The sequence below is a fragment of the Phodopus roborovskii genome, unplaced genomic scaffold, assembly GCF_943737965.1.
Source record: "Phodopus roborovskii unplaced genomic scaffold, PHOROB, whole genome shotgun sequence".
NCBI lineage: Eukaryota > Metazoa > Chordata > Mammalia > Rodentia > Cricetidae > Phodopus > Phodopus roborovskii.
This window is the reverse complement of record NW_026126432.1, coordinates 4,440,117-4,453,042: the sequence shown is the minus strand read 5'-3', so window position 1 is coordinate 4,453,042 and position 12,926 is coordinate 4,440,117. Positions and strand designations below refer to the sequence as shown.

General features: G+C 39.1%; 1 protein-coding gene across 1 annotated transcript; it reads right to left on the bottom strand.

The window, feature by feature from the left end:
- Window positions 1-7,127: 7,127 nt before the first annotated feature.
- Window positions 7,128-7,975, bottom strand: LOC127223156 (vomeronasal type-1 receptor 4-like). The gene is given in 2 exon segments (XM_051185660.1): window positions 7,128-7,720; window positions 7,723-7,975. Coding segments are annotated over 2 exon segments (846 nt in total).
- Between the last annotated feature and the right edge of the window lie 4,951 nt (window positions 7,976-12,926).

Sequence of the window (12,926 nt, the reverse complement as noted above, 5' to 3'; positions counted from 1 at the left end):
ATGAGGATACAACATACCCGAACTTATGGGACACCTTGAAAGCAGTGCTACGAGGGAAGTTCATTGCACTAAGTGCCCATATGAAGAAAACAGAGGATAGTCACATAAATGAATTAACAGCGCAACTGAAAACCTTAGAACAGAGAGAAGCGAATTCACCCCGCAGGAGCAGACGCCAGGAAATAATCAACTTGAGGGCTGAAATCAACAAAATAGAAACCAGGAAAACAATACAAAAAATCAATGCAACAAAGAGTTGGTTTTTTGAGAAAATCAACAAGATTGATAAACCTTTATCCAAATTAACGAAAAAGCAGAGACAGAACATGCAAATTAACAAAATCAGAAATGAAATGGGGAACATAACAACAGACACAGAGGAAATCCAGACAATTTTCAGGTCATACTTCGAAAATCTGTATTCCACAAAAATTGAAAATTCAAAGGAAATGGACAAGTTTCTGGATAACTATCACTTACCAAAATTAAATCAAGAACAGACAAACAACTTAAATAGACCTATAACCCGCAATGAAATAGAAGCAGTCATCGAAAGCCTTCCAAGGAAAAAAAAGTCCAGGGCCAGATGGATTCAGTGCAGAATTCTACCAGACATTCAAGGAAGAACTAATACCACTACTCCTCAAACTGTTCCACAAGATAGAAACAGAAGGTTTATTGCCAATCTCTTTTTATGAGGCCACAATAACTTTGGTACCCAAACCTCACAAAGACACAACTAAGAAAGAAAACTACAGACCAATATCCCTGATGAACATCGATGCAAAAATACTCAATAAAATAATGGCAAACCGAATTCAAAAATACATCAGAGAAATCATCCACCATGATCAAGTAGGCTTCATACCTGGATTGCAGGGATGGTTTAACATACGAAAATCTATCAACGTGATCCACCATATAAACAAACTGAAAAAGAAAAACCATATGATTATCTCCCTAGATGCAGAAAAAGCCTTCGATAAAATTCAACACCCTTTCATGATAAAGGTATTAGAGAGGTCAGGGATAACAGGAACATACCTAAACATAATAAGAGCAATATACAGCAAACCAACTGCCAACATCAAACTGAATGGAGAGAAACTTAAGCCAATTCCTCTAAAATCAGGAACAAGACAAGGCTGTCCTCTCTCTCCATATCTCTTCAATATCGTACTAGAAGTTCTAGCTAATGCTATAAGACAACAAAAGGAGATCAAGGGCATCCAAATTGGAAAGGAAGAAGTCAAACTGTCTCTATTTGCAGATGATATGATAGTTTACATAAGCGACCCAATAAACTCTACCAGGGAACTCCTACAGCTGATAAACACCTTCAGCAAACTAGCAGGATACAAGATAAACTCAAAAAAATCAGTAGCCCTATTTTTTTCAGACGACAAAGAGGCAGAGAAAGAAATCAGAGAAACATCACCCTTTACAATAGCCACAAGCAACATAAAGTATCTTGGTGCAACGCTTACCAAACAAGTAAAAGATCTATATAATAAGAACTTTGTGACTCTAAAGAAAGAAATTAAAGAAGATACCAGAAAATGGAAAGACCTCCCATGCTCTTGGATAGGTAGGATAAACATAGTAAAAATGGCAATCTTACCAAAAGCAATCTACAGATTCAATGCAATCCCCATTAAAATCCCACCACAATTCTTCACCGACCTTGAAAGGATAATAATTAACTTTATATGGAAAAACAAAAGACCCAGGATAGCCAAAACAACCCTATACAATAAAAGAACATCAGGAGGCATCACCATTCCTGACTTTAAGCTCTACTACAGAGCTATAGTTCTGAAAACAGCCTGGTATTGGCATAAAAATAGACAGGTAGACCAATGGAATCGAATTGAAAATCCTGATATTAATCCATGCACCTATGAACACCTGATTTTCGACAAAACAGCTAAAATGATACAATGGGGCAAAGACAGCATCTTCAACAAATGGTGCTGGCACAATTGGATGAGGGTGTGTAGAAGACTGCAGATAGACCCATGTCTGTCGCCATGCACAAAACTCAAGTCCAAATGGATCAAAGACCTCAACATCAATCCAGCCACATTGAACCTCTTAGAAGAGAAAGTAGGAGGTACCCTTGAACAAATTGGTATAGGAGACCGCTTCTTGAACATAACTCCAGGGGCACAGACACTGAAAGAAACAATTAATAAATGGGACCTCTTCAAACTTAGAAGCTTCTGTAAGGCAAAGGACACAGTTGACAAGACCAAACGGCAGCCCACTGACTGGGAAAAGATTTTCACTAATCCTATATCCGACAAAGGGCTGATCTCCAAAATATACAAAGAACTCAAGAAACTAGTCAACAAAACACCAAATAACCCTATTAAAAAATGGGGTACAGAACTGAAGAAAGAATTCTCAATGGAGGAAATCAAAAAGGCTGAAAGACACTTAAGAAAATGCTCCACATCCTTAGCTATCAGGGAAATGCAAATCAAAACAACTTTGAGATACCATCTTACCCCTGCCAGAATGGCTAAAATTAGAAACACCAGTGATGACTTATGTTGGAGAGGATGTGGAGAAAGTGGAACACTCCTCCACTGCTGGTGGGAGTGCAAACTCATACAGCCACTTTGGAGATCAGTATGGCGGTTCCTCAGGAAAATGGGAATTAGTTTACCACAGGACCCGGCAATCCCCCCTCTTAGGCATATACCCAAAGGATTCACATCAATGCAACAAAGACATCTGTTCAACTATGTTCATAGCAGCACTATTTGTAATAGCAAGAACCTGGAAGCAACCTAGATGCCCTTCAATTGAAGAATGGTTAATGAAGATGTGGCACATCTACACAATGGAATACTACTCTGCAGAAAAAAATAATGGTATCTTGAAATTCGCAGGCAAGTGGATGGCACTTGAAGAAACCATCCTGAATGAGGTAACCCAGTCACAAAAAGAGGAACACAGTATGTACTCACTCATATATGGATTTTAGACCTAGATCAAATGATCACCAGCCTATAATTCACATCACCAGAGGAACTAGGATACAAGTTGTATTCTAAGAGATTCATATAAAGTCCCTCACAGAACTGGGAAGGGACAAGTCCCCCAGACCTCAGGTATAGTGGGGGAGGACAGCTAATGGAGAGAGAAGTAGGAGAAAATGAGAGGGAGGAGAGGAAGGCATGTGTGACTAGGAGGATTGAGCCTGGTTAGGAATGGAAAATAGGAAAGAGAGAGAGAGACAGAGACAGAGAGAGAGAACATAAAAGAGGGAGCCAATATTGGTTTGAAGATAAAGTTGAACACAAAGAAAGGTCGAGGGAACTACAAGACTGCTCCCAAATAACAATCTCAGCTTCCGTGGAAAGGCTATCATAAATGCCCTTCCCGGAGAGTGAGATCAACAACTAACTTCTCCATGGAGTCCTCAACTAATGCCTGTTGAAAACAGGAGCAAACACCCATACAAAAACACTGAGTCAAACTAGAACCCAGAAGCAGATGGAGAGGACAAGACCATGCGGTAGAAGTACATAGAGACAGCTTACCTGAACAAGGAGGAGCTAAGGGCCACTAGACTGATAGCTGGGAAGCCAACAGAGGTCTGACTCGGACTCCCCTGAATATGGGTCTCAGCCAGAAGGTCTGAGCAGTCTAAGAGACCTCAGACAGTGGAGCCAGGATGTATCCCTGGTGCACAAAAGGACTTTGCAAACATATCCCCCATGGAGGGATAACTGCCTTATTCTAGAGATAGGAGAGAAGCCCTAGTCCCTACTTCACAGGACCTGTCAGATCTACATGACCCCAACTGGATGGCATTCCCCTACATATTGTATTGTGGTGGGGGGTTGGGAGGGGAGGGTGTTTAGAGTGCATGGGAGAGGGTAGAGAGGGCAAAAGGGAGGGAAGGAGGGAGGGAGGGCTGGAGGGGAGGGAGGGAGGGAGAGGGAACTGGGATCGACATGTAAAATAATAATAATAAAAAAAAAAAAAAAACAAAAAAAAAAACGCTTTGACTCCAAAATTTAAGTTGAAGAACAAGTTACTGGGGAAAAGTATTTCTATTTTTGTTTCCACAGAAAATGAAAAGATGTGGATTCCTTCCAGACTAATGTGGTTTGATCACACCAGACCGCCTGAAACAGAGTACAAGCTGATCCTACATTCCAAACAGCTGGACAAAACAGCCCTACAGACTACAGCTAGGATATCTGAATCTTCTTCGAATCCCCCAAGACAGCGCCCCTTACCAGCAGGAAGTAGTTTGGAAAGAACGACGCCCAAATTCCCAAATATTGTGTATAAATGTTTGTTTTCATTTAATTGGACTTTGTTATATAAAATTAAATAAAAAATACTCTATATGCAAAAAAAAAAAAAAAAAAAAAAAAAAAAAAGAAAGCATCAATACAAATATTACAAGAAAGAAAACACAGAGCTGAACCTTTGCTTCTGTCCTTTCCCTTGTTCCATGATAACTTACACAGAACAAAATAAACAACATAGAGTAAATCAAAACAGACAGAAGAAAAGAGCAACCTTCCAACAGACAACTCTGGATATGGATACTCAGTGAGGACCAATAAAAAAATTAATAACAAACTTGGACACTATCGGATTCAAAAGTTAGTCTGAGCAAGGGATTGAAGTTATTATAAAAAGCATTTTTGCTAAGAGTTCAGCATTTGGAACAAGCTTGGTGGCCAAGTTTGGCGAATTGACATCAGGCTCATAAAACTGTGCTTGGAAAGTGGTATGTTACTCTGGAGACTGCTACACTGGTTTGGCAGACTTGAATATTTTTTATTAGAAAACATTTCCATTGCAACAGCAAGGAGAATATTAGGGAGATCAGATCCAATTTTCAGGACATTTATGATTAATATTTTTCATGACATATCCTGTGTCAGGGAACTGGGAACCAAGGCTTTGTGTGCTGTGTGGACCAAAGCTAGGAAGGTAGATTTCTGCCCATAAAGCACCCTTCCTCTAGCACAACACCAGCTGCTGTGCAGAAGCCAGGATAGCAGTGGGAAGGACAATGCCAGACATTCATTAAGCCTGATGGTGGGATGATCACATCAATTCCTTCTTGTTTATGCACTAAATTTCTTCCAGATTGATGAGAAAGGAAAGGAAGAACATGATACAGTAAATACTGAGGACACTATGTAATCAATCTGTTTCGAGATGATTTATGCTTGCAGTGTACACATGCTGTGTGTGCTTACAGAGAAAATACACTGAAGAGACCCATACTTATATTGTGTACCAAACATTCATTTTCACATAATAGGTCTAATATCATAACAAAGCTAGGTTGATGAGACACAGCAGCACTTCCTGGGGTCACTGTTAAGTACACTGTATAATGAATAGAGCTTTATAAAGGTAATTAATTAATAGCAAGTGAAAGCCCAATACTTTTTAACCAGTTATGTTATGAGAGAAATGATTGAATCACAGGATTTTCATGGTGGGGGGAACAGAAAACAAAAATATCAAGTTACATCTGAATATGTCCTACTGTCTTCCTAATTTTAAACCATACCCTCCTGCTTTCTGTTTAAAAATGGCTTGGCTTTGCAGAGCATATACCTTTCCTATTTGGTAAAAAAAAAAAACAGGGCCAGGATGTCAAATCTGAAAGTTGTAATTCATTTCCGTGGCAATGGACTATGTTGCTTTAAGTGGATAGTTACGAGGTAACATTACAATGGGCAGAAACAGAACTGCAGGGGAACATAGCCACAAATGAATGGAGCAGAGGAAAATTCAAACTAGAAAGTTGTTTCTGTATTAGAAACAATACTTCTTTGTTTTTCTGGAGCAATCCTTTGAGTGCTTTCACAGAATAAACTGGCTTCAATTTCTGCTACATAATGAAACAGGTCAAGATTGACTCTGGAAGATGCAATGAATTAAAGCTGTCTACGAAATGCAAAAGAGGCATCTTTCATGAGGAAAATAAGATGAATTTTTCATAGACGTATGCATACAACTTTATCTCTCTAAAAAGACATGATGGGCTCAGCAGTAAGAGCCTTACAGAGACCCTACCTATCATTCCACCACTAGGTGATCTGACACCTTCTTCTGGTTTCTGTGATCACACACACACACACACACACACACACACACACACACACACACACACACACGTAGAATTTAAATAAATCAATCAATAAAAAGATGTGTTCACTATGCATGATACTTTTCAGTGTAAACAAAGGAGTTATAGACCCAAAGACTGTTCTTTCCAACCAAGTCACAAGCTGACTCAGGTAGCAGCTACTGGTGACCTGGACATCTTGGGTCTACACATCTTCCAGTGTGAGTAATTCATTGGAACTAGTCACCCCACTGTTTTGCCTCCATGCCTCAGGCTTCAGTTAAATTCATAAAATCAGTGAATGGTGAATATGTTTTTTAGGATGGCTTTGAGTTTTGGAAACGATGCCTTGATAACTGTATAATCTATGGAATTCATAGACTCATGTCATTAACCATGCTTGCCAAGGCACAAGGAAGTAGATGTTCTAGTGACCAGCGTGGAACTACAGTTGGTCATCTCTAGTGAGCAGTGTGCTCCACCCAACCGCAAGATGGCTCCTGAGGTGCTCACATCCTGAGACTCAAACCTGTGTCTGGTCCCTCTCAAGGTGGCCATGGCTGTCTCATGGGGTTAGTAAAATCCCAGGTTATAAAAGTCATCCATAGATCTTGGATAACTCTGGTGAAGCCAGCTACTATACCATAGAAGCACTCAAGCAGATATGGGGCCAGGCCATGGTTGGAAGAAATTGAAGTGGTTCAACCACCAGTAAACAATGTATTTGTAAGCCACATGAGGAAAGCATCTTGAACACAGGTACTCTGGCCCCAGGCAAGTTTTCAGAAATGACTGGGACCACAACTCAACTCTACCTCTTGACAGAAATCAAAGCCTGAATTGTCCACTAAATTCCTACAGGTCCCTAGCCCAGAGAAAACAAAAGGAAGGCAAAAATGTTTATAGTCGTGTTAATCCTTTTTGTTTTATATTAACTTGTTAACACAGAAACTTTAAGTCGCTAACATGGGTTTTGTCCCTTGTGTCCGGACATCCTTATATATCTAAATTAGATGGTTGGGTAGCATGTTCCCAAAATTGCATTAATTCTCTCCAAGTTTGGAATTTTTGCTTGTACATAAAAACCAGAAAGGGTGATGAAGTTGTTCAACCAATAGAAGAACACAAAACAGCTCACCAGCAACAAGATGCTGTGAGTGGCTCTGTGTTCAGGAGATGGCTGGCAGGAGAGGATTGTGCTGTGGAGATGCTGGGCTCTCTTGCGGTGTCTGTAGAGGAGAATGACCATGTATAGGCTAGTGGTTATCATGATGGCCACATATAAGAGATCATGAATGAATATGATACTCAAAAATGACCCTGAGTTTCGGTTTCCAAAGTGTTTGTTCTGACAGTAAGGATCCAAATATCCATTGCCAACATGAGTAACATTGGTTTTGGCTATTACCATTGGAATCATATATGAATAGATGAGCATGTTAATGACCCAGGAGCAAAGTAAGGATGAAAAAGTCCACTTAGAGACTTTAGCCTTAAGCCATTCCCACTTTGAATTACTGGGAGTGATGGTGATGACTTGAAATGTGCTTAGAATAGAGGTGGTACTGATGGACATACCCCGGGCAACTATGAATATAAATAAACTGCCACACATCCAGCATCATCGAGAAATTTGGTTACTCCAAAGGATGACATGTTGTGTGAGATCAACGTGTGTGAGATCATCAGGACATTAACTATTGTCAAGTGCATGAAAACAGAATCGATCAATTTCTTAAAATGAGGCTTAAACAACAGAGTGTAAAAGTATAAGATGAACAGTAATGAGTTCCCTGTGACACCAACACATAATTGAGATAGGAGGATGATCCCCAAGATGGTGTTACTTGGAAGCATGATAATGTGTGTCAGGTTTGTTAGTCCTAGAGTGACAGACAAAAGGACTGTATTATAAAACTACTTTTGAAATGGCATTTGTGGGAAAATATAATGATTGACAGCTCAGGAGCAGAACTGATAAGTGTGGGATGTCCAATTCTTTTCTTTTGGCAGGGCTTCTTTGTGACTCCAGGCTGTTCTGGAGTATACCAGAACTTGCTGTGTATACCAAGCTGGTCTCAAACTCACAGAAATCCACCTACTTCTGCCTCCTAAGTGCTGAGATTAGAGATGTGTGCCATCACCCGCTGAAGAAATGTCCAACTCCTTTCAATGTTAGGTTCAGAGATGACATCTTAGCAACTGCATCCCAGGGATTCTTGACCATCTTAGAGGGTAGAATAAAATGTTGGAGAGCAGAGTCAAATCCCAAACACTTTGAGTTCATGTCAGGCAGAAGGATATGCTGATCTATGTGAAAGCCAAATTTGTTTGTTATAAGGCCTTTAATAAAAGTTTTTTATTTTATGTGTATGGGTGCTTTGCCTGCAATTATGTGCACTATACACATGCTTGGGAATCAAACCATGACAATCTGGAAGAGCAGCCAATGGTCTTTAACAGTTGAACCATCCCTCCAGTCCCCAGGAATTTATATTCATCAGTTGATATTTTTGTTTAACCCAGGTATCAATGTAATCATGTTTACAACATTTGTTTCTTACACATGAGTTGGTGTCTTGACAAGGACTCCAGGTACCTGGTTAGACAAGTATGACATTATAGAAATGGTGCCATGGGGTGTCTTCCCCTGACAAGCCTCCTAGAATCAAACATTCCCAAAGCATGTGTCCATGAAAGGAGACTGCTTTATTTATTTTATTGTCTCTCAATCCCTCATTGAAAGACAAGCTGATAACCCACCATCAGTGAGTCCAGTTTTAGTTGCCAGGGCACTAAGGAGGACTCCTATTTAGTTCCCTCCATGACATCCATCTCTACAGTTTCTCTGCAAAAGCAAGTTTTCTCCATCATTCATATTCCAGTTGCCGAAGTATTAAAGATCATAAATATTGAACATGCTTACTCAATTCCCAAATCCATAATGATTCTACTATGTCAAATTCTGGTTCTATGTAATACTCTCCAAATTTCCCCTGAGGATTGTATAAAATTAGAATTTAGTGTGATACTTGGGTTAAACACAGGAACCTTTATCAAAGGATTTCAAAGCATTTTCTGACTAAGGTTAAGTGATTTGTTGAAGGTTACCCAGCAAATCAGCAGAGTAGATCCAAATGATCTAACTCTGAATTCTACTTTGTTTTAAAGAACAGTTTTATTTTTTTAATTTAATTTATTATTTTACATGTCGATCCCAGTTCCCTCCTCCTTCCTCCCTCCCTCCCTCCCTCCCTCCCTTTTACTCTCTCTGCCCTCTCACATGCTCCCTAACCACCCTCCCCTCCCATCCCCCCACCCCAATTACATATGTAGGGGAATGCCATCCAGTTGGGGTCATGTAGATCTGACAGGTCATGTGAAGTAGGAACTAGGGCTTCTCTGCTCTCTCTAGGTTAAGGCAGTTATCCCTCCATGGGGGATGTGTTCACAAGGTCCTTTTGTGCACCAGGGATACATCCTGGCTCCACTGTCTGAGGTCCCTTAGACTGCTCAGTCCTTCTGGCTGAGACCCATATTCAGGGGGGCCTGAGTCAGTCCCATGCTGGCTTCCCAGCTATCAGTCTAGTGGCCGTTAGCTCCTCCTTGTTCAGGTAAGCTGTCTCTATCTCTCTCTCTCTATCTCTATCTCTCTCTCTCTCTCTCTCCTGTCTTCTATTCCTAACCAGGCTCAATCTTCCTAGTCACACATTTTCTTTTCCTCCCCCTCATTTCCTTCTCTCTCCATTCGCTGCCCCCCACTTCCCCTGTGCTCTGGGGGGACTTGTCCCTTCCCGGTTCTGTGAGGGGCTTTATATGAATCTCTTAGAATACACCTTGTATCCTAGTTCCTCTGGTGGTGTTGAAGAGATGTCTTTGTAAAAAAAAAAAAAAAAAAAAAAAAAAAAAAATGCTTTGACTCCGAAATTTAAGTTCAAGGACAAGTTACTGGGGAAAAGGATTTTTATTTTTGTTTCCACAGAAAATGAAGAGGTGTGGATTCCTTCCAGACTAATGTGGTTTGATCAAGCCAGGCCACCTGAAACAGAGTACCATTCAAAACAGCTGGACAAAGCAGCCTTACAGACTACAGCCAGGATTTCTGCATCTTCTTAGAATCCCCCATGACAGCGCCCCTTACCAGCAGGAAGTAGTTTGGAAAGAACGACGCCCAAATTCCCAAATATTGTCTATAAATGTTTGTTTTCATTTAAATGGACTTGGTTATATAAAATAAATTTTTAAAAAAGAAAAAAATGAGCAGTTCTATGGGGTTTTTAATTCAGTGCTAGAAGAGTTCTGTGGTGTGCTCTTAGGAGGTCAAAGACTCATTTCTATCCACTCTTAGGACGAGAATGGTCACATATAAATCTGGACTGTACCAACAATAAACAAGCAAAAACTGTGTTTTTTTTTTTTCTTTTAGAATAAAATGCAACAGAATTAGTCTTAATCTTCTATGGAGAAAATGTTATCATCATCTATGGAAGTAACAAAGACATGTTGTCATAGGAAACAAGTCTTTGGTATAAACCAGATCTTAGTGGACAAGATTTCCGAATATTAACCCATCCATTGGTATTTACCATGATTGATGTGATAAAAGACTGGACTATCATGTTCTCTCATGTTCAGTTTGATGCACAGCTAGACATCTTCTCCAATATAGAATGAAGATAATTACTATTAAACTTTTATCAGTAAAATCTGGAGATAGACATTTTAAACATGAAATGTTTTGTTTTCTTATTTCTCACTTTTTGAGAAAGCAATCTCCCTGTTACTCATTACATATCATTTTCCTCCGATCATAACTTTTAACATTAATTACAGTTTGATTTTTAAAATTCCAAGTTATCACTAGTTCAAATGTGTGGTTCCCCCAGATTTTAGACGACAGTTTTGAGAATTTGTTCCCTGACAAAGAGTGGAACAGAGCCAGCTGTCACCATGATCCAGGTCATCTCAGGAAGCAGAATGCTGACTCTGAACATCTTGCACTGGGGGTAGGGGATGAGTAGGAGAAATGCCAGACATCCCTGGAGTTTGTTCTTTCAAACCAATCTAGACAAGAGGAAACTAGTTCACATACTTGATTAAAATACCAAGACAAAACAACAACAAACAAGAAATCCCTAGAATAACATTAATTCTCACACTTTCTAAGCCCTGCAACTTCTTAAATTTCCCAACCTACGACAATAAGAAAAGAAAACAAGAAAGTACAGCAAATACAAATTAATTTTTGCCACCCAGATATTTCCTGATAGAGAGATGGATGGTGTGTTCTGCACACATATCTGAAATGGAATTCTTATTGACAATAAACACAGCCAAAGTTCTTCCCTGATAGTTTTCAGGGCTTGGTGCAAATTACAACAGGAATGTGAAATATGTTAGTGCTAATGCTACATCTACAATGGGTCATGTCTAATTAATGGTAGCTAATATGTTTGGTTTCCAAATGTTTCAAGTAAAAATATGATGGCAAAATTGAAAAGAAAAAGCAAATATGAAATGTGGTGATATCTTGACAAAGTGCAACCAACTTTTGCAAAGCTAACAAAAACACCCAAGAATTCATAAGAAACATATAACTTACAACTAACAGCAGTCAAATCATGAAATCCTTAAAGCCCTTGCTACAGTGAGTTTGTAAAGCTAAATTTTCCATAAAAGACATTTCCAAGAATAGGTTTAAAAGCAATAGCAAAAACTTCATCTGTATAATATAATATATGTTGTCTGTAAACAAATAATTCAAGTTTTTATATCAATCATCTTTTTACTTGTATGCAACTTTAACCTAAAATTAATTGGCTTAAACTATTAGAATTTTTAGTTTTGTATGAGTTTGTGGTAGGCTGAGTATATCTGCTCTATATCATCTTGATTGAAGCTGAATTATCTAGTCTGGTGTCACTCATGTGCCTAGTGGTTGACAAAGAACTTTGTCTTATTCCATGGTTAATGTTTCTTCTCAGTTTTTAAATTGATGCTGCAATGTCTTTTCCTAATATATAGTTACTTTTTTTTCTTTCCAAGACTTATACAGAGCATTGGAAAGCAAAAGATGTAGGTAAGTATTTTAGTTTGCTTTGTTCCTGTGACAAAATACTAACATCAAAAGCAGCTTAAGGGAGGAAAGAGTTTATTTCTACTTACACTTTCCAGTCATAATCCATCATTGAAGGAAGTCAGGGCAGGAACCTGAAGTAGAAATCTTGGAGGAATGCTGCTTATTGGCTAGTTCTCTGACTCATGCTCAGCTAGCTTCCTCATACAGTACAGACCCACCTGCCTAGAGAAAGGTGCTGCCCACAGTGAGCTTGAATCTCCCACATCAGTCTTCAATCAAGACAACATACCAAAGACATGACCATGGCCTTTCTGATCAAGGCAAGTCCACAATTGAGGCTTCTCCTCGCTGAACACTCCAGACTATATCAAGTTGACAGTTAAGGCTAACCAAGACAGCTGGTACTAAGAAATACCAAGGTGAGAGATGCTTAGACCATTACATATTCCCAAATTTATATCTCAAGCCAAAAGAAATAGACCAAAAATGTCTAATTTGTTTCATCTTGTCTCATGAGTATGACTTAGACATGTCTCTGGTCTTTAGGGAAAATAAATGATACTGATAGCTGCACACAACACACGACACACAACAAAAAAATCTGAGATCTATGGGAGACAATCGGTGTTTATCTCAATGCAGAAAATAAGGAGTTTCTTATTAAAAAAAAAAACAGGTAAGTAATGTTTAGTATAAAAACAGGAGAAATTCAAAATGTTATCATACTGT